Below are 19421 nucleotides of genomic sequence, written 5' to 3' on the forward strand. Positions count from 1 at the left end.
TGAATCTGAACGCAGGCCCCATCCCACCCCCACCCAATGACCTGAGGCAATTCTCGCACCTCCACCAGTCACGCAAGCCTGCCTTGTTCTGATGGCTTTCTTGAACATCTCCCAGGTTTTCCTCTTTACCTATGATCCCCTACTGGGACTTCTACAACCACCTGCGCCTGCTCTATCCCTATCCTAAGGGTCTTTTTTTATGTCCGAGACCAAACTTTTTGGTCTCAAGATCCCTTTGTACTTTTAAAAATGATTGACAACACCGATATGCTCAAGTATATGTGGTTTATATCTATTGACATTTACCACTGTAGAAATTAAGGTTAATAAAATTTAAAAATAGTTATTGAATATATAAAAATAGCAGTTACAAGCCCATGCCATGCTTACATTTTCTAGCTGAAAAATAATTGCATTTACAATGACAAAAATTAGAAGAATGGCATTGTTTTACATTTTTGCAGATCTCTAGTATCTGTAGAAGATAGTTGGATCTCATATGTGCTTCTGTATTCAGTCTGTTGTGACTTGTTACTTAGCTTCTGGAATATCCATTGTTCACTCCTAAAAGAATGAAAGTGAAAAGGAAAATGCAGTTTTAGCATTATTACGGAAATCATTTGACCTTGAATATGACACTCTCTAGAAGGGCCTTGGTAATCCCTGGAGGTCCCTGAACCATACTTTGGGAACCACCACACTAAAGGATTGTGATGTAATTGGGTCTTTGATGGACAAGGTCATTCCATGTCTGCAGAGGTGAGAGAACTTTGAAGGATGAGCTCACTCCTTGTGGTATCTACCCCAGCCCTGAGCTGGAGAAGGGGCAAGCCTTCCATACCTAACAACTGCCCCCCTTCTCCCACTGAGACTGAGTGGGGAGCTCTTGGTGGGTAGCAAGGCCCAAAGACCTTTAGATATTGGCAGCAAATGGGAGGAGACCTAGGGGACTATGTTGCAGGTGATAGAAAGTTAGGATGGCCCAGTTGCTTGCATGTGGGTCAGAATCAGAGAGTGGAGAATCCAAAATATTTGCGCTCTGCCAGCATACCAGGCTTCCAGGCATGAAAGGAACTGTATGTGAAGTGATCCAGTAAGCAATTTGTCAGTAGCTGTGGTTAAGTCAGAAAATTTTGTAAACCTCTCTTTTAGAGGGTGTCATTGCTTTTACAATTTAATTTAGTAAAATTTAAAAAAAAAAATTCCAGCCTGTCTTAATTATATTTGGAGGAACCTAGAAAAGGAGATTAAAAACCCCTATGATTTAACTTCATTCTTCTAATTGGAAAAGAAGTACAAGCCTATTGCCTAAAACTTTGGCAAATATAGAGAAGCAGAAAGGAAAAAATGAAAAAACCCACCCGTAAGTTCATCACCCAGAGATAAGCCTTGTTAACATTTTGAACCTTGTATCCCCAGATTTTATTTAACCTTATTTAGAGCAGTGGTGTCATTCTATACATTTGGTTTTGTGATAACCTTTTTCCCCCCTCAACAATGCATTATAAAACAAGGCATCTTTCTCCTTTAAATAATACATCAAGGAAAGGCTCTTGGTCTTTTAAGAGCTTTGAGATTGCATGTGAACACGGTGCACGTGTGTACATGGTAGGAGCAAACGCATAGGCATCATGATGGCTTTAGTACGTGTAAGAAAACCTGGAGTTCCCGTCGTGGCACAGCTAGGAACCATGAGGTTGAAGGTTCGATCCCTGATCTCACTCAGTGGGTTAAGGATCCGGCATTGCTGTGAGCTGTGGTGTAGATTGCTGACGCGGCTTGGATCCCAGGTTGCTGTGGCTGTGGCATAGGCCGGCAGCTACAGCTCTGATTAGATCTCTAGCCTGGGAACCTCCATGTGCCACAGGTGCGGCCCTAAAAAGATGAAGGAAAAAAAAAAAAAAAAGAAAACCTGCTGGAAAAAAAAGGAGAACAAGTCTTGGGGAAACAGAGTTGGAATCCATTGATTAGCCACCCCTTACATCTAGAAGCTCATCTTTCTAGAATGTTCTTTGCTCATACCTTGGAAAACTGTCCTGTCATGGTGAAATGATCTTGAGTGAACTTTAAAGAGAAAATTAAGAGGGAAGAAGGTCAAGAGAAAGTTGGTAGGGGGTGAGCGAGTAAGCACATACACACATTGTGCAATATTAAGGCAGTGTGGAAGTGATACTGGCGAGTTCCTTGCAACTGCGGTGAGGCAGTTCCATTATCGTATCAGCGACAAACCTGGAAGCCACGTCCACGGTCACTCCTACTTTGTCACTTCTGCTGCCCGTGTGGAGCCTTTAAATCACTGGTTCCACGACATGGTGCAGTCACCCGGACAGGTTAAGTTAATGGGACCGTTCGCTGGTTTCAGGGTCAGGAAAGGCCTCCCAATTGTTAAACTCAAACCACCCTTTTAAAATTTATTTATTTATTTATTTATTTTTGTCTTTTATCCTTTTAGGGCCGCACCTGCAGCATGTGGAGGTTCCCAGGCTAGGGGTCCAGTCGGAGCTACTACAGCTGCCAGCCTACGCCAGAGCCACAGCAATGCCAGAAGTAAGCCGTGTCTGCCACCTACACCACAGCTCACGGCCACGCTGGATCCTTAACCTGCTGAACAAGGCCAGGGATCGAACCTGGTGGGATGGTTCTCAGTGGGATTTGTTTCCACTGTGCCACAACGGAACTCCTAAAATTTAAATTTTTAAATTGTCTTCTTGGGAATCTTTGGCCTGTTGCCATGTTTGAAACACTCTTATGTATACTCATCTTCTGTGCTTCTTTTGCTTTTTTATCATTTTATTGAGGTCACTACTATGAATGTAAACTGATGTTGCAGTGGATTTAAAAATCACTTTGCAGACAAGTGAGGGGTTCATTCATTCATTCCATAAGTATTTGCTGAGCCCTGCTGTGTGCCAGGCACATAGTATTATATTGTTAATATTAGCATTGGTAGGTATTAAGGTAGATATGAACTCAAGGTTTCCAGAAGTTTTTTTTCCGTTAAATAATTCTTTTGGGTCTTCATCTTTTTCTCTTCCTAATACATGCCTAACAATCTGTGGACAGGCCTCGCTGGTCTTGCAGTTGTGTGGTTATATGATGGTAGCTTAGGTGGGTGAAGCAGCAAGCTGGCTTCTCCGCTTTAACTGCAAGAATACTGGGTTTAAAATAGCAATAGGGAAGCAAATTATTCAAGATGGCACACATCCAGATGTTCTAGATTTGATGATCCTGCTACAGGAACACTTCATGGCAATGCCAGCAGCCTTGAGTTTGAAGTAGAGGGTGTTGTGTCAGGACTGAGCTCTCTGCTGCTTGTGTGTGGCTGTTGCCTCTGCCCCATGTTCCTGCTTGGGTGATGGACGTCTTGGAGGGAGATGGGCCATAAGGAGGATTACTGGGTTGGAGTGGGGGGAAGAATCGTGACTGTCTTGCATTTCTTCTTAGTTCTGCTCGTGGTGAGACAAGTTGGCTGATGTTTGAATTATTTGAATTTGACTGATGTTTGGTCATTTTTGAGGTCTCTCTTTGGGTAGGATGCTAAATATGGCCTAAGAGTAATTTAACTTTATGATTCGAGTCACAGTAAGGAGCAAGAAGTACACTCCTTGTCAGGGTCTAAATTGTTCCTTCTTTCATTATTTGTGTTCTTCTCAGTGTTCAGCCCCCCAAAACATAAGACTTTACCAGCAAGAGTATCGGCTTAGAAGTCAGAAGTCATAAGAAGACATTGGTTTGAAGTCTGACTTTAATACAAGTTGTTTAATCTTGAACCACTTACCTTTCTTAGACATAATTTTTTAAATCCTAGATTTCTCTTAAAATCTACTTCAGTAGTTGATGTGGGGATTAAAAGATCACACACTTATGTTAAGCATATAGCTAATAGTCTCCTCCTCCAGGAAGCCTTCCCTGACCTCTTCCCTCTTCCCTCACAAGACCTTGCAGATGCCTTTATTATTCCACTGACCACATTGTATTATAGTTATCTGTTTGTATCTATATATTTTTATTTACTGAATGAAGATGAGCGCTTATTGAAGATGGAACCATGTCTCCTTCTCAGCACCTACTAGCATATCTGGCCCAGAGAAATGTGATCCATCTGTGTTTGGTGAATGAACAAATGAATGAGAGTGAGGGAGAAGTGGAACTAGCTTCTATGAGAGCAGAACAGATGAAGATTTTGCATGGATTTTTAATCCACCTCTTACCTGTGACATCTCTTCAAAGAACAGGAGACTGTCATTCACCTGGGGTGGGGGAGGGGGAGGGATAGGTTACATGGCTTTCATCACAGCTGTAAACATGGCTAATTCCAGAAGATTAGCTGTAGTGCTTACTGCAAAGCAACAGCTGTGGCAAAACAGAGCGGGGTGGAGAAATCACTAAAAGAAAGTCGATGAGGTTTTTTAAGGCTTGGATTCTAACCCCAGTTATAACTCTGGCTCCCTCTGGGACTTTGTGTGGCTTGGTTACTTGACTAGACGACATTTCATTCTAATTTTGATCAGCACTGAGTCTAAGTGCATGGCACAACCCGCTCTCTTCCTGCCTTTACCTCCACTGCCGTCAACACCCAGCCATACCTAGCAGTGTCCTCATTCGGAGTATGAGCTGCTTGGCCTCCTTGGAATCACAGTCTGTGCAAAACAGAATCTGAAACCATCTCTAGGGTGACTTTTGAGCTAGATGATATTTCATTTGTGGTGTGATGTGAAAGCTTAGGCTTAATGTGTACAGGATCAGATGGTTCTGCTGCTTTGTATTATTTAGTGAAATGCCATTTGACAGCCAAATAGAGGAGACAGCCCATGTCCTGGGAAAAGGAAGGAGGATGGAGAGGCTTATCTTTTTGTTTTCGCACACGTTCCGGATGTAGCATTCATTTGCTAGATTTACAAATGTCTTTTAAATAATTACTTTCTATATCAATCGGGACTCTATCATTTATAAGTAAAAGAAACAAGTGAAACTGGCTTCTGTTATAAAGGAAATTCATTGGCTCGGGTAATTAAGAGTCAAAGGGCAGCATCAGCTTTAGGCACAGCTGTATCCAGGTGATTGGTGCTGGTATTGGGTACCTGCCTTTCTCTGCTTACTAGTTTACCTTCTTTCATATGGTGGAAGAGTGGCCTAAGGGGCCCATAGACTCCTAGCAGCCCTGATGAAGAAGATTTCTTTGATAGCGCCATGAGAGAGTGGACAGGTCTAGGTCTGGTGTTCCCTGGTCACCCCCAGTAAATCGCCTTGAGGGAGGCTCCTGTCACAAACTGGTGGTCTGTTACTGGATGATGGTGAAAGAATCTTAGGCAGGCAAAAATGATGAGCATTCACTACATTTTATTGGCCTAGATTCTTTATTCTTTCTTTCTTCTTCTTCTTCGTCTTCTTTTTTTTTTTCTTTTTAGGGCCCTGCCTGGGACTTATGGAAGTTCCCAAGCTAGGGGTGGAATCAGAGCTGCAGCTGCCGGCCTACCCCACAGCAACAAGTGGTGTGAGCCATATCTGCAACCTATGCTGCAGCTTGCAGCAACACCAGATCCTAAACCCACTGAGCGAGGCCAGGGATTCAACCAACCCACATCCTCATGGATACTAGCTGGGTTCTAAACCCACTGAGCCACAGTGTGAACTCCCTGGCCTGGACTGTTTACATTTTGGGCTTATCTTGCTTTGTCGTAGTCTCTGGATTCCCTTCCTGCTTTTGCATAAATCATATATGGCTTCCCAAAGCTTTTCTCTTCTTTCTTTGCTCTCTCTGCTGATGAGCTCCTCCACTCCTCGTCTGCTGATATCTCCTTACAGAAGACAGCTACCTCTTCATCTCTGGCCTCTACCTTTCTCCGAGAAAGCTCACTCATCCCTTCCATCTGATGTCCCACAAGCAGGCATCATAGCTCTCAATGCCTAAAACCAGATTTGCCACCATCCTCCCCAGTGCGTCTCTTTTCCTAGGTTCTCTGATCCCACCCGTAGCAACATCCTCTTTCTGCTTTCCCAGTGCTCTAACCTCAGACCTGTTTTTGCCAGTTTCCTCTGCATATTATTTCTGCTTTATATGAACTCATAGATCTTTATCATTACATCTCTCGTGAATTGATCACTTTCTGGTTTCATACATTGGAGTGTATCTGATTTATTTCTGCCGAAATTATTTAGGTTTCTCAATGGAAGGTGGGATGACTTATTTATCTTTGTACTATTTTTTTCTTGGTTGTCACCCTCCAGCTTCTCCCCACCTTCCACTTCTCCCATCAATATTAGACCTCGAATTTCATGATGCAGTAAATACTCGTTGAATGAAAGAAAGAATTTATGTGACATGTAGTATAATTGCATGGTTATTATGCTTGGCACTGTCAAGAAAACCAGAGCCTGACAGTAAAGTGATTAAAAACAGATTTTATTCAGGAATTAATACTGTAGGAGAAAAGGGACCTCAGTGTAGAACTGGGCTTAGCTGCGAATATGTCATGGTCAAGTGGGGATTTACAGTCAAGGAGCAGGGTGGGACCAGTGGATGGGAAATCACAAGAGGAAACATCAGGGAGGGAGGGATTTGGGTTCAACACACCCAATAGGATTCCCGTGGAAGGCCAGCCAGGGTGCTCAGATATGGAGGAATTTGATCAGATATTGAGGATATTAAGATAATATCAGATGTTAAGGACAGGGGATTTCTCTAGACTGATTTAGTAAGGTTCTTGCTAAAACTGGGCAGTGCAGGCCCTATGAGGATCAATATAAGGCCAAGGCCTAGAGGCTTAGACGAACCAGCCTGAAATTTAGTCAAGTAGAGAGGCTGGGTCATCATCTAAGACATGTGATTTCAATCTTGCCTGACTCCCTGGCAGTTATTATAAGCAGATTTCCACTGTATGAAGTGTTGAGGGAGGGACTTGCCTTAACCGTTCAATCTTTCCTGTCCTCTCTTCACACCAGCCTCCAGACTTCCCCCAAAGATGTATCTAGAAGAAAAGCAAAAAAAAAAAAAATCGAAAAAAACAAAAACCACTTCTGATTAGTGAGCACTGGTGAGGAAGATGCTCTAGGGGAAGCAGAAGAAAATGTGTGGAACTATCTGCTAAAATGATTTTGAGTATAATTTGGGGTCTTATTAAGGAGATGCACCGAAACCTTTTTTACCTCTACCACTGAAACGGACCCTAGCCAGAACACAGACTGGGACTCGAACCCAGCCCCAACACAGATTGGGACTTGAACTCATGTGCCATGACCTGAACCCAGCCCAAACCCAGACTGGGACTTGAACCCCTGGTTTTACATTAGAATTGCTCATCTTGCGTCTGGACTGACTGAGGTTCAGGTTCTTTATGCCTCCACGCAGAAGAAAATGAGTGAGAGACAAAGAGATAGGCAAAAAACAGATTTGTTAGGATAGGCTGCTTGTGAGAGACGCAAGGAAGCTCTGCCCCAACAATCCGGTGGGCCATGGTTTTATCTTCCAAGGGGTGTAGGGGTTGGAAAGGCCCGCCTTTTCCTTTCTGGGAGTAGTAGCTCCTCCTTAGTATCCAGTAAGATGCAAGTTCAAATCAGCTGAAGGCTGGTCTTCAAACTCTTGCCCTGGGTCTGAATCTGAATGCAGGTCTCATCCCACCCCCCACCCAAGGACCAGAGGCAATTCTCACACCTCCACCAGTCAAGCAAGCCTGCTTATTCTGAGGGTTTTCCTAAACTTACAGTGGTCCCCCAGCTTTCCCCAGGTTTTCCTCTTTATCTATGATCCCCTGCCAGGACTTCTACAACCACCTGTGCCGACTCTATTCCTATCACCACCACCTGACTTTGGTACTTTCTCTGTGTAGGACCCACCTGAGATCATCTTAATGGGGAAGAGACTAACAACTAGCAGTTTAACACAACATTTAGGAAATGTCCTCAGGAAAAACTTAACCCTCTGTGCATTACCTCCTCCGCTGGCTGGAGTTTGCCTCTCCTAGGGCAAAGCTCAAAGGGTCATGGCAAACGTCAGGGTGATGCCTTTGAAAACAGCAGTGTTACAAACTAGATAGAGGAGTTCCCGTTGTAGTACAGCGGAAATGAACCCGACTAGTATCTATGAGGTTGCAAGTTCCAACCCTGACCTCGCTCCATGGGTTAAGGGGCCCGTGTTGCCGTGAGCGGTGGTGTAGGTCGCAGATGTGGCTTGGATCCTGCATTGCAGTGACTGTGGCGTGGGCCAGCAGCTGCAGCTCTGATTAGACATCTAGCCTGGGAACTTTCAGATGCTGCAGGTGTGTCCCTGAAAAGGGAAAAAAAAAAGGGAATGAAGAGCTCAGTGTGGAAACGTGAAGGAGCTAACAAAAACACAGGGGCACAGAGGCACATGCCATTCAGGTTAGTCACCCTGAGCTGTTTTGTGAGGAGCCCCGGTGGGTCATACTGGTTTCAGAGTCCACTCCTTGTTTGTTCTGGAGGAGAAGGGTTGTGTGTGAGAGGATGTTTGAACTTCTTCAGTGGTTCTACCGGTTCTGCTGTCATCCTCACTAGTCAGGCCCTGGGCGCTCATCCTGTTTGTCCCTGCTCGGGGAAGCACCGCCCTCTCTTCGACAACTGCTTTCTTTGTGTCACATTAAACTTTGTTAAGTCAAAGCCCAATAAAAATCAATATTGTTTAAATATTGTAACAGCCCGGTAGGGTGCAGTTGTGAAGCTCTTTGCATTCTACTTGCTGGCAGCTATCTGATGAAACAGTGTTTCTTAAAACGTGGCTACTTTTTACTTTTACTTCTTTTTTTTTTCTTTCTTTCTTTTTTTTTTTTTTGCCTTTTCTAGGGCCACTTCTGTGGCTTATGGAGGTTCCCAGGCTAGGGGTCTAATTGGAGCTGTGGCTGCCAGCCTATGCCAGAGCCACAGCAACGCGGGATCCGAGCCGAGTCTGCAATCTATACCACAGCTCACGGCAACGCCGGATCATTAACCCACGGAGCAAGGGCAGGGATTGAACCTGCAACCTCATGGTTCCTAGTCGGATTCGTTAACTACTGAGCCATGATGGGAACTCCCTACTTATTTTTTTTTTTTTAATTAAAATGTAGTTGATGTACAATATTATGTTCGTTTCAGGTGTCCTACCTAGTGATTTGACATTTGCAGACATTATGAAATGATCTGTTAAGTAGTAACCATCTGTCTGGATACAAAGTTATTACACTATTATTGACCATGTTCTGAGGCTGAATATTACATCTCCGTGGCTTATTTATTTTATAACTGGACGTTTGTACCTCTTAATCCTCTGCACCCATTTCACTCCCCCTCCCTCTTCTGGCAACCACTGTTTGTTGTCTGAGGGTGGATAGTTCTTTTAAACAAATCAGGCCTCCCACGGATTCAGTTTTGCCACGGTGTTCGTGTTCTGTCCTCATTCTAAAATCCTAAAGCAAGGCCCAGAGCTTTGTCTTATCTTTCTTTCTTTTTTCTTTCTCTTTTTCTTTCTTTCTTTTTTTATTTTCTTTTCTTTTTGTCTTTTTCAGGATGCACTGGTTTCATATGGAGGTTGCCAGGCTAGGGGTCCAGTTGGAGCTGCAGCTGCCAGCCTACACCACAGCTATCACAATGCCAGATCCGAGCTGCATCTGTTTCCTACACCACAGCTCATGGCAGTTCTGGACCCTTAACCCACTGAGCCAGGCCAGGAGTCAAACCTGCATCCTCAGGGATACTAGTCCAGTTCGTTATTGCTGAGCCCCGATGGGAACTTGCTCTTTCTACTTTTCTTTTTGTTCTTTCTGCACACATCTCAAGACTCTCAGTATTGATTGTATATTCCTTTGACTGCATTTTTTTCCTAACCATATGTAGGAGCTTGTCTTTAATGATGTACAGTGAGAAGTCTGGACACCCTTGCAGATAGTGACTTTAGAACACTTGATTGTCATTTATAGCAAAAAAAAAAAAAAAAAAAAAAAAAGAGCTTTGCATTGTGTTCAGTATGCATATGCATGGTTTGTATAGAATGTAACTGCAGCAAAAGTTTGACTAAGCAATATTCACCCTCATTACATGTGATACACTCTGCAGTTTCTGTTATATTGCTTTATTTTTAATTATCTACAAAATGCTGACTTGTAAGTGGATTTCCTGATCCACTAATGGCTCACAATTAGAGTCCGAAAAGAACTGTTTAATAGTCATCAGGTTTTAGGAAGTCTTAGATTGTTAATTCTGAGAAGACTTTGCAAATTATCTATGGGCAGCTTCCCCTTTTCCTCCGGTTTTGTGCTTGGAGGAACTTGAAGTCCAAGGGCTTAAGGCTTCCTTGTAGAGAAACAGTGCTGCTTTGTGTTTAAAACTTCTACACCTACTTATTCCTGGCATCATGCAGTGGAGCAGCTGGGCCACATGGACTCTGGAATTTTTGAGCCTCGAAATTATGCTCCTGGGTGTCTTCACATGAATAAGCTATAGCCACTTTCTCTTCCCCAATTGGCTCTCTGGCTATTTTCTTCCTCTGTTAGTTTATTATACCCCACCCTTGGCCTGAGGGAAGACTGCTAACAGGGCATTGAGTGTACCCTCTCCTCTTCTTGGGCTGGCACACAGCTATCATTGTCATGAATCCAAAGGAGAGCTTGGGTTCAATAAAGAACAGCCTTAGGCACATACTTAGACATTTAAAAAATGATATCTCAGTGTGCATTTTCTTTAAGGTGGTTGGAGTCAGCTTTTGACAACACCATACATTTCGGTTTATTTGATGTTTTTTCATTTTTCCTTCCTAACTAGTAGTGATCTCTTTTTACCAAATCTTACATTTTTAATTCGATTTTTTCTGTCGTAAGGGGAGTGACAGCACTTTATAGTCCAACAATTAATGACGACTTTTGAGTTTTTAAAACCATTCATAGTGTATTTGTGACCTTGGGCTGCCATGAGAAAATACTGCAGACTGGGTGGCTGGAACAACAGAAAGTTATTTTCTCATGGACTGGAGACTTGAAAGTCCCAAGTCAAGGTGCTAGAAGGCTTGGTGGCTGGTAAGAGCTCTCTCCTTGGACTGTAAATGGCTGCTTTCTTGCTCCTCCCTTGGCAGAGAGAGAGAACAAAGAAGCTCTCTGGTGTCTCTTTTTTATGAAGCCACTAAACCAGTTGGAGCAGGGCCTCACCCTCATGACTTCATCTGACCCTAATTACCTCCTGAAAGCCTCACACAAAATATCATCACCTTGGGGGTTAGGGCTTCAATATATGAATCTGGGGAGAAGACAATCCAGTCCAAAGCACAAAGCTAAGATCTTAGTGGGATTTAACCATTGGCTGAAATTTGCGAGGAGGTGTTCTTTGCACTTATTAAAAACAGATTTTTCTGATTGTGTGAATGGGTATTTTTCACACTCTGTAATTCTTATAACATTTATTAGCAACAGTAACACATTTAATTTCTTTTATATTCTTCTTAATAATGCAAGTATCGTAATAACGCAAGTATATGTAAGAAAGTTTACAGTTAAAATATGCCCCAAAGAAAAATGATGCCTTTAAAGAGTTATTTCTATAGAGACTTTTTTTCTCATACTGATTATCTTCCCCATTAATAGTTAAATAAATTTCTAAATAACCCAAAATCATTTAAAAATCTTCATGTAATATATAAAAGCTACCCACCATCATTGAGAATAATACATAGCACAAACAAGCATTTGTTTGTTTAAGATGTATTTTAAAAGCGATTTTTATTTGGTGAAATCATTATTGCTGTGTACGATGGATGAATTTCTTAACCGTGAAACTATGAGGGAACCAGGTATGTTTGTCTATATGAAATGTGACATAGGAGTTCCCTGGTGGCTCAGTGGGTTAAAGACCTGGCATTGTCACTGCTGTGGCTCAGGTTGCTGCCGTGGCAAAGATTCGATCCCTGGCCCTAGAACTTCATTGTGTTGCAGGCGTGGTCAAAAAAGGAAGTGCAATACAGAGGAACTCCAACAACCTACGTAAAATACCTATTCAACCTAAAGAAAAACAAAGAGGGGAGTTTGAGGCTATAGAATTATCTTAAAGCACTTTGTATGAATTGGTCCACTGTTAATATTTTTAAAGTCCTTGGAAACCCCCATGCTGGTTCTTTATATTTTGGCTGCTATAGGTAGACTGTTGATCAAGAGGTTTGTGGGTTTTTTGTTTTTTAAATTTTTCTAGTTTCTGGGTTTAAAGAGCTGTTGCCTGCTTTACTATTGTAGAGAGCTGTACATTTTTGCAGTGAGCTTTAGTGTAAGAGTTAGTATTGTGCATCTAGAGGAAATATTTACTACAGTATCTTTGCAGTGTGGGCTTTCACTGTGCTGACACATACCAGCTTACTTTGTTTCTTCTGTTTCAGTGTTTATCAGCTGAAGAGATCTTTTCCCTCCATGGCTTTTCAAATGCGACGCAGATAACCAGCTCAAACTTCTCTGTCATCTGTCCAGCAGTCTTACAGCAACTGAACTTTCACCCTTGCAAGGATCGGCCCAAGCACAAAACAAAACCGAGTCTTTCAGAGGGTATGTTGCAAGCTTTTTCTCCTGTTTGTTTGAAAAGTCTGTAGGGTAGTCTGAAATGAAATTAGGATGTTCTTTTTTTTCTGCTTTATGGCTCTTCATTAATCTACATAGAATCCCTTTGTAATAAATATTTATATTCTGGAAATATTCAAAGTGAGCATAAGTAGACCTTTAAATAAAGCTTCAGAAGTTATGCTCTTTTATTTACGGAGTCAAAATATTTCTTGGTACCAGTTGAAAATTTTATAAAATTCTGTTCTTGATTTTAAACAATGTATGTTTTATGCTGTGTATAGTGGATGGTGCATTCACTAGTTGGGTCATAATTGATCCACTTCTATTATCCTGTACTTATCAAAAATTTTAAAAACTTGTCAATTTATCTGTCTTTTTCAGTTAAGGGATAAGAAATCTAGGGTGTAGTTTTAGATTAAATCTTAAGTTACTGAGTTATCACTGCTTTAATTTTCATAAATGAAAGAAAATGCCAGTGACTATGTTAAGTGCCTATCATGGTGTTGCTGTAGATAAACTGTGTTAAAAAATCCGCTGTAAGGAAGTTTTAAAGTATAAGAAAATAAATGTGTTCTTATCATATCATTTACATACATAATTAAGCATGTAGAAGACTTCTTTCACAAATGAGATCAGCCAGTTGTTGAGGGGCTGTTTGCTAGCTCTGTATAATTTCTTGGTATTTCCAAATTCTTAGCTGCTCCACATGGATAATTTAATGCTCATTTTTCCTATTCCCTTATGTCCTGTGTATTAAGGATTCTATAGTGAACAAGAAGACAAATTTCCTGTCATCTTAGGGCTTACAGTGCAGTGGAGAAAAGAAATAAGCACTTACACAAACCAGCAAATAAATAATTTCAGAGTGATAAGTGCTATGAAGAAAATCAAGGAGGTAAAGGACAGAGGGAGATGGTGGGTGAGTGTGATTTTAGATGGGTCGAGGGAGGCCTGTCTGATGAGATTGCATTTGAACAGAGTCCTGACGGAGCCATGGCTGGAGGTCCTGTGCGGGACAGCATTCTTGGTCCAGGGACCGGCCAGCTTGAGGATGAGCTTGGCCTGTGTAAGGAACGGAGAAAGTGTGTGTGTCTGGAGCACAGTGAGCAGAAAGGAGAGCAGACGGAGATGATGTTTTGGGGGCAGCCAGGGGCCAGATAGGGAGGATGTGCAGGTGCAGTAAATTGACTGAATTTTATTCTGAATGTGGTTTGAAGACCCCGTAGGGTTCTAAACAGAGGAGTGACGTGATTTTATTGGGCTCTGTACAAGATGATTCTACCTTCGATTTGAAGATAAATTTTAATGGGGCAGAAGGTGAAGCAAGAAGCTGGGGTGGGTGGGGGGCTGTTGCTGGGGTTGGCGCCCAGCCTAATAGGGGCTTGGTCTAAGGTGGGAGAGGAGAAGCTGGGTGATGTGATCAGATTCAGGGTGGGTTTTGGAGACTGTGTTAGCATGGTTCGCCTCTGCACTAGATGCACGGAAGGAAAGACGAATGAAGGGTTTAAGCCAGAGAAAGCAGGTAGATGGTTGCACCGTATCCTGAGATGTATGGGCCTGGGGAGGGGCACTTTGTTATGGAGGAAGTGAGCGGCGGGACCAGGAGTCTAGTTTTTGACTTGGCTAGTGCGAAGCATTGATGTAGACCCACGAGGGGGAGGTGGCCAGTGGGCAGTGCTGCACACACACCAGGAGTTCAGAGAATAGGTCGAATAGGCTGGAGAGGTGTCATCTTACGGATGGCATTTTGAGCCACTGGTCTGGGTGAGCACACCTAGGGTGAATATAGTGAATATATAAACAGAGGAAAGCTTGAGAAGAAAAGGGAAGCTTCCACAGAGGAAGCGTCTATTTTACTAACTTTTGGATTCCTTTGTGTATCTACAAACACTTCAATCTCAGTGTGTATGAATAACGGGAATAGCAATAGTGACAAAGATGATGATAATATCTAATTCTTATGTATTCCTTACTGTAACAGGTACTTTTCCAAGTCCTTTCGTGTGTTAACCGAGTTAATCTTTGCACCACTATAATGATGGAGTAGCTATTCTCATTTTTCAGCCAAAGAAACTGAGATGCAGAGAGTTTGAAGTTATTTGCTCAGGATTACACAGCCTGTAAGTGGGAGAGCCACGTTCATGCCCAGACTGTCTCAGCTTTAGACCCTGTGTGCTCTTTTGTATTCTATATTTACATATACAAAGAACAGAGGTTTCCAACCATAATTTATCAGTATAATTAGTGATTTTGTAGCAAGAATTTAATATGCAAACAAATTTTTTTCTAGGGTATGTACTAAAAGGGGCTATGTTTCTATTTCAACACATCTGTTTAATACAGTTTATACTTTACATTCCGAAATAGATTCAGCAAATGCTTTTTATACTAACATTTACTGATAGTATAATATAGTAAAAATCATAGATTCTGAAGTCAGCCTACCTGGGCTCAAATCCCAGCTCTGTAACTTTCCAGCTAAGTTGAGTGCTTTATATCTTTTTGGCTCATTTTGCTCATCTAAAATAATACTTTTCTCATAGGGTTGCTATAAGTATTAAATAGCTTAATGTTTGTAAAGCATTTAGAGTATTATTTGGCACACAGGTACTATATGTATATTTCTGTTTAATAAAATATATCTAATATGTACATAATTCTGGGGATGGGGGGTGAGGCTTCAGGAAAAGGAAATTCTCTACTCTGTGCAGGTTAATTACTGATAATTCAAAAGTGTTTTAACCCCAATTCCTAGGTTACTCTCTCAGGAACCAGGGAGTAGGAACAGGGAAGTGGGAAGCAGGAAGTGGAAGATTTCTAGGGTCAACACTACGAAGCCACAAAATGGAAAAATCAGCACTTTTAAATTACAAGATCAGGAAGGCACCGAATATTTGGATGCAGGATCCAGAGAGAAATGCCTCTTGGAGTACACATTATCTTGGGAATTGAAATAAAGCTGGAATGTCTGGCATGGAGTAAGGGTTATAGAAAAGTTTCTGGAGAATTAAGGAAACTAACAGAGTACTCATTACTAATCTAAGATGTTTAATTTGACAGCATATTGTCTTTACCTGGTGTGGTATCTTAATTGTTTTCTTTTAGTGCAGCTGTGTGATCTTGTCACCTCCTTTTGTGTCTTTGTGCCTCAATAGAGATAATATTAGTACTTTCCTTACAGAATATTTGGGGGTAACAAAGGAATTAATACATGCAGGTATCTAGAACAGTGCCTGGCCTAGAGTAGGAAGAATATATCTCTGCACTTGTTTGTTTTTTTTGTTTGTTTGTTTTTGTTTTGGTTTTTTGCCTTTTCTAGGGCTGCTCCAGCGGCATATGGAGGTTCCCAGGCTAGGGGTCTAATCGGAGCTATAGCCACCAGCCTATGCCAGAGCCCCAGCAACACAGGATCCAGGCTGCATCTGTGACCTACACCACAGCTCACGGCAACGCCGGATCCTTAACCCACTGAGCGAGGCCAGGGATCGAACCTGCAACCTCATGGTTCCTAGTCGGATTCGTTCACCACTGCGCCACGACAGGAACTCCATGTCTTCACTCTTCCTTGTATATGTGCTCATAGGTTCTCTCCATTCCCTGGCCTCTGTGCAAGCCTATTTTTTTTCCTACAAAGAAATGACTTTTTTAAATAATGAAATGCACTGGATTCTTGATATAACAGTTCACTTAATATAGAGTCAATTTTGAGCTCATTCAAGGGAACGAAAAACCAAATAAAAGCAAGCCAGAGGAGTCATGATGCAAGGATTTTATGAACACATATGCTCTGACATTTCAGTGGGCAGATAAACGAGTCTCACTTATCTGAGACCTCACATCTTGTGATTTTGAAATTGCCTTTCAGGTGCTTTATAAACTCATATTGATGAGTGCAATACACTGATGGTAAATTAAATTCTCCAGGAGATTAATTACATTTTAGCAATGAGTTAATTGTCCAAAGTTGCCTTATTATTATTATTATTTTTGAGATCACAGGATATCGTTCAGCTCAAATAGCAGATAAGAATGATAGAATTTTACTTGAAGCAGCATTGACAATCACATTGTCCAACTCTCTAATACCACTGATGACCTAAGACTCTACTCCAGAGAGGTTAAATGGCTTTCTCTAGCTATAATACCTGAGGTGGAATGAGAGTCCAGGGCTCCTGGTTTGTCATCCTTTCATCGTTCAGCAGTGAGCCAAATGAACTAAAATTTAAGTGATATCTACCTAGTAACTAAAAAAGTAATAATAACATTTATTTCTTGAACACATTATGTTCCAGGATTTGCATTGACTGCTTTTATTTTATCTTTGAAAAAACTCTATGAAATAGGAGAATTAAATGAGTTTCAGAAGGCGAAGGTCTTAGAAGAACGTTAACACATTATGGGCATTCAATTAATGTTAGCAATTGTTACTAATATTCCTTGAAATTTTATTAAAATCCTTCAGCATTCACTAAGAAACAGAAAGAAAGGTGATCTTTTCTGAATGAGATCAGTAGAGGGAGTCCTGGGGGTCTATGGGAGGTCCAAGGAATATTTTTATACTAATTCATTCTTTGGTGCTCAAGTTGAGCAGATGAATGGATTTTTTTTTTCCTTGAATAATGTCCTCACAATACAAGAAGGGGAAACTGTGATGTGCCTGGAGCCTGATGGAACTCCCACAGTTCCCCAAGCGGTTCTGATTATATATACAATAGTAAGGAAAGTTGAAAGACTGAATAAGCAGGAGACTTGGTATTTTTTTTGACAGAGTTCTGGGTTACATCTTAAAATATGGTGTTCATTCATTCATTCATTCAGGATTGTATGCTATTTGCTGCGCAATTCTAGGCAGTGAGTGTGAGTAAAACACAGCCCCCCCCCCCCCGCCCTGTGCTTGAAAGTCTATAGTTTGTATTATGTAGGCAAATATATAAGTGATAAAATGATGGTATCACACAAGAAATGGTTTGGGTTTGAAGGTCCAAAACCTTCAAACAAAGAGCTCTGGGAAACTGGGGCATTTTATGTATTTATTTATTTTGGCTGTACCCATGGTACTGGAAGTTCCTGGGCCAGGGATCGAACCCACACCGCAGCAGTGACCCGAGCTGCTGCAGTGACAACTTGGGATCCTTAACCTGCTGCACCACAGTGGGAACTCCCTCTGGGCGTTTTAAAGAAGTGACAACGCAGAGGCAGCTCTCTAATCTTTCATCTTGTCCCTTGTCCTCAGTGAGTGGGCCCACAAGCAAAGCCAGTGTTGCATGGTTCCAGAGACCAGTTTGTATTTCAGCTGCATAACCATCTGCCGCTGTTCTGTTCTCACAGTCTGTGTCACTCACATTCCCATTTTGTCTTCAAACTGAGCCCTCTAGGATAACTTGGGGACATTGAGGCTCACAAAGTACAGGTCACACACGTTATTGGCTATGGAGCTTGGGATGCCATTCATTCATTTTATTCTAAGTAACATTCATCAAGCGCCTGTTGGGTATTAGGCTCTGGGGGCAGAGAGATGAAGAGTGCACTGCCTCCTTTTGTCATCAAGGTCTCCACTATATGGGATGCTTTTCCCTTCATCTGAGCCCAGCAGGGTGAGTTGTGCAATGCATTCACCCTCTCCACTGCCCTGTCCTGCCTTCCTGAGTGCTCACTGCACTGGGGCTCCTTGGAGGCCCCACTGGGGGGCTGAGGTGCCGCCTCCCCACAGGAGGTACTGTCCACAGGCGCCTGCAGACAACAATTATGACCAGCTCAGTGTCGGCCAATGTGACCTTGAAGCTAACCACCCCCACCCATCTCCACCCCTGCCCTCCACTGGTCAGTCCCCCACCTTCTCCCTGAAACTCATTGTGTCCCTCTTATTCCTCTGAAAGGCTGGGTTTTAAATGAGGCTTTGAGCCATAGATGAAACTAGGTAGCTTGGAACCTGTGGGCCTGAAATGATCGCTCTTCTAGATGTTCTTCAAATTCCCTGCAAGCTATGAAAGTCTGTAAGCCCTTATTGATGACTTAGGACCATTGGAAGCATAGGCAGTGTTGCTATTAATATTTATATTCTCATTTTTTATGCAATTTTAATTAAGAAGATTTTGTTGTTTTAGAGAAGATACCTGTTTCAAGCTTTGAAAGCAGGCTGAATGGACAACACGACTTCATTTGGCCCCTTTGCTCTGATTAATTTGTGCTTTTTTTCCCTCTGGTCTGCAGTTTGGGGATACGGCTTCCTGTCAGTGACAGTTATTAATCTGGCATCTCTCCTCGGATTGATTTTGACTCCATTGATAAAGAAATCTTATTTCCCTAAGATTTTGACCTATTTCGTGGGGCTGGCTATTGGGACTCTCTTTTCCAATGCCATTTTCCAACTTATTCCAGAGGTAAGGAGGTTGGCTGTTTGTTTTGGTGAATAATTGTATCTTTTAAGATGTTTCAGCATTTGGTATCTTTTAAGCCTCCATAATTCTCACAGCATTTTATGGTCTGGTTTATAGTGTTTTGGATACGAGAAAAGCTGAATCACAGCAAATGTCCCAAGCTGCAGGGGAAGTCAGGGTCAGAGAGAAAATGAATACTCTGGGAGGCCAGCCGCCAGGACGTGCTCAGACAGCTCTGGGACACCTGGGAGGGCCTTAAAACGCTCTACTGTCTCACATTTGGCAAATTGAATTTTTCTGCACCCTTTTATTATTTATTTATTTGTCTCAGAAGCATGCGCAGTGCCAAGTTGACTGAAGACGTACAGAGAATTCCTTCCTTTATTTATTACAGCTATAGAAGACGAGAGGATACATTAGAACATGGTTGACCACCCTTTCCATTTGTTTTTTTTTGTTTGTTTTGTTTTGTTTTTTTGACTGTGGAAATAATTGATTGAGGGCTGATAAATAAATAACAGCT

General features: G+C 42.0%; 1 protein-coding gene across 2 annotated transcripts in view; it reads left to right on the forward strand.

The window, feature by feature from the left end:
- SLC39A8 (solute carrier family 39 member 8) overlaps positions 1-19421 on the forward strand; it is a 72815-nt gene that overhangs the window by 16440 nt on the left and 36954 nt on the right. For both annotated transcript variants that reach the window (XM_013979001.3, XM_021101717.2), the window contains exons 3-4: positions 12344-12506; positions 18732-18901. In XM_013979001.3, the coding sequence (XP_013834455.2) occupies positions 12344-12506; positions 18732-18901 (333 nt within the window). The remainder of the gene's footprint in view (positions 1-12343; positions 12507-18731; positions 18902-19421) is intronic.

This window comes from Sus scrofa, chromosome 8 (assembly GCF_054392235.1).
Source record: "Sus scrofa isolate SSC_HxYL_T2T_F1_AM1 chromosome 8, Sscrofa_HxYL_maternal_Yorkshire_Landrace_v2.0, whole genome shotgun sequence".
Lineage (NCBI taxonomy): Eukaryota > Metazoa > Chordata > Mammalia > Artiodactyla > Suidae > Sus > Sus scrofa.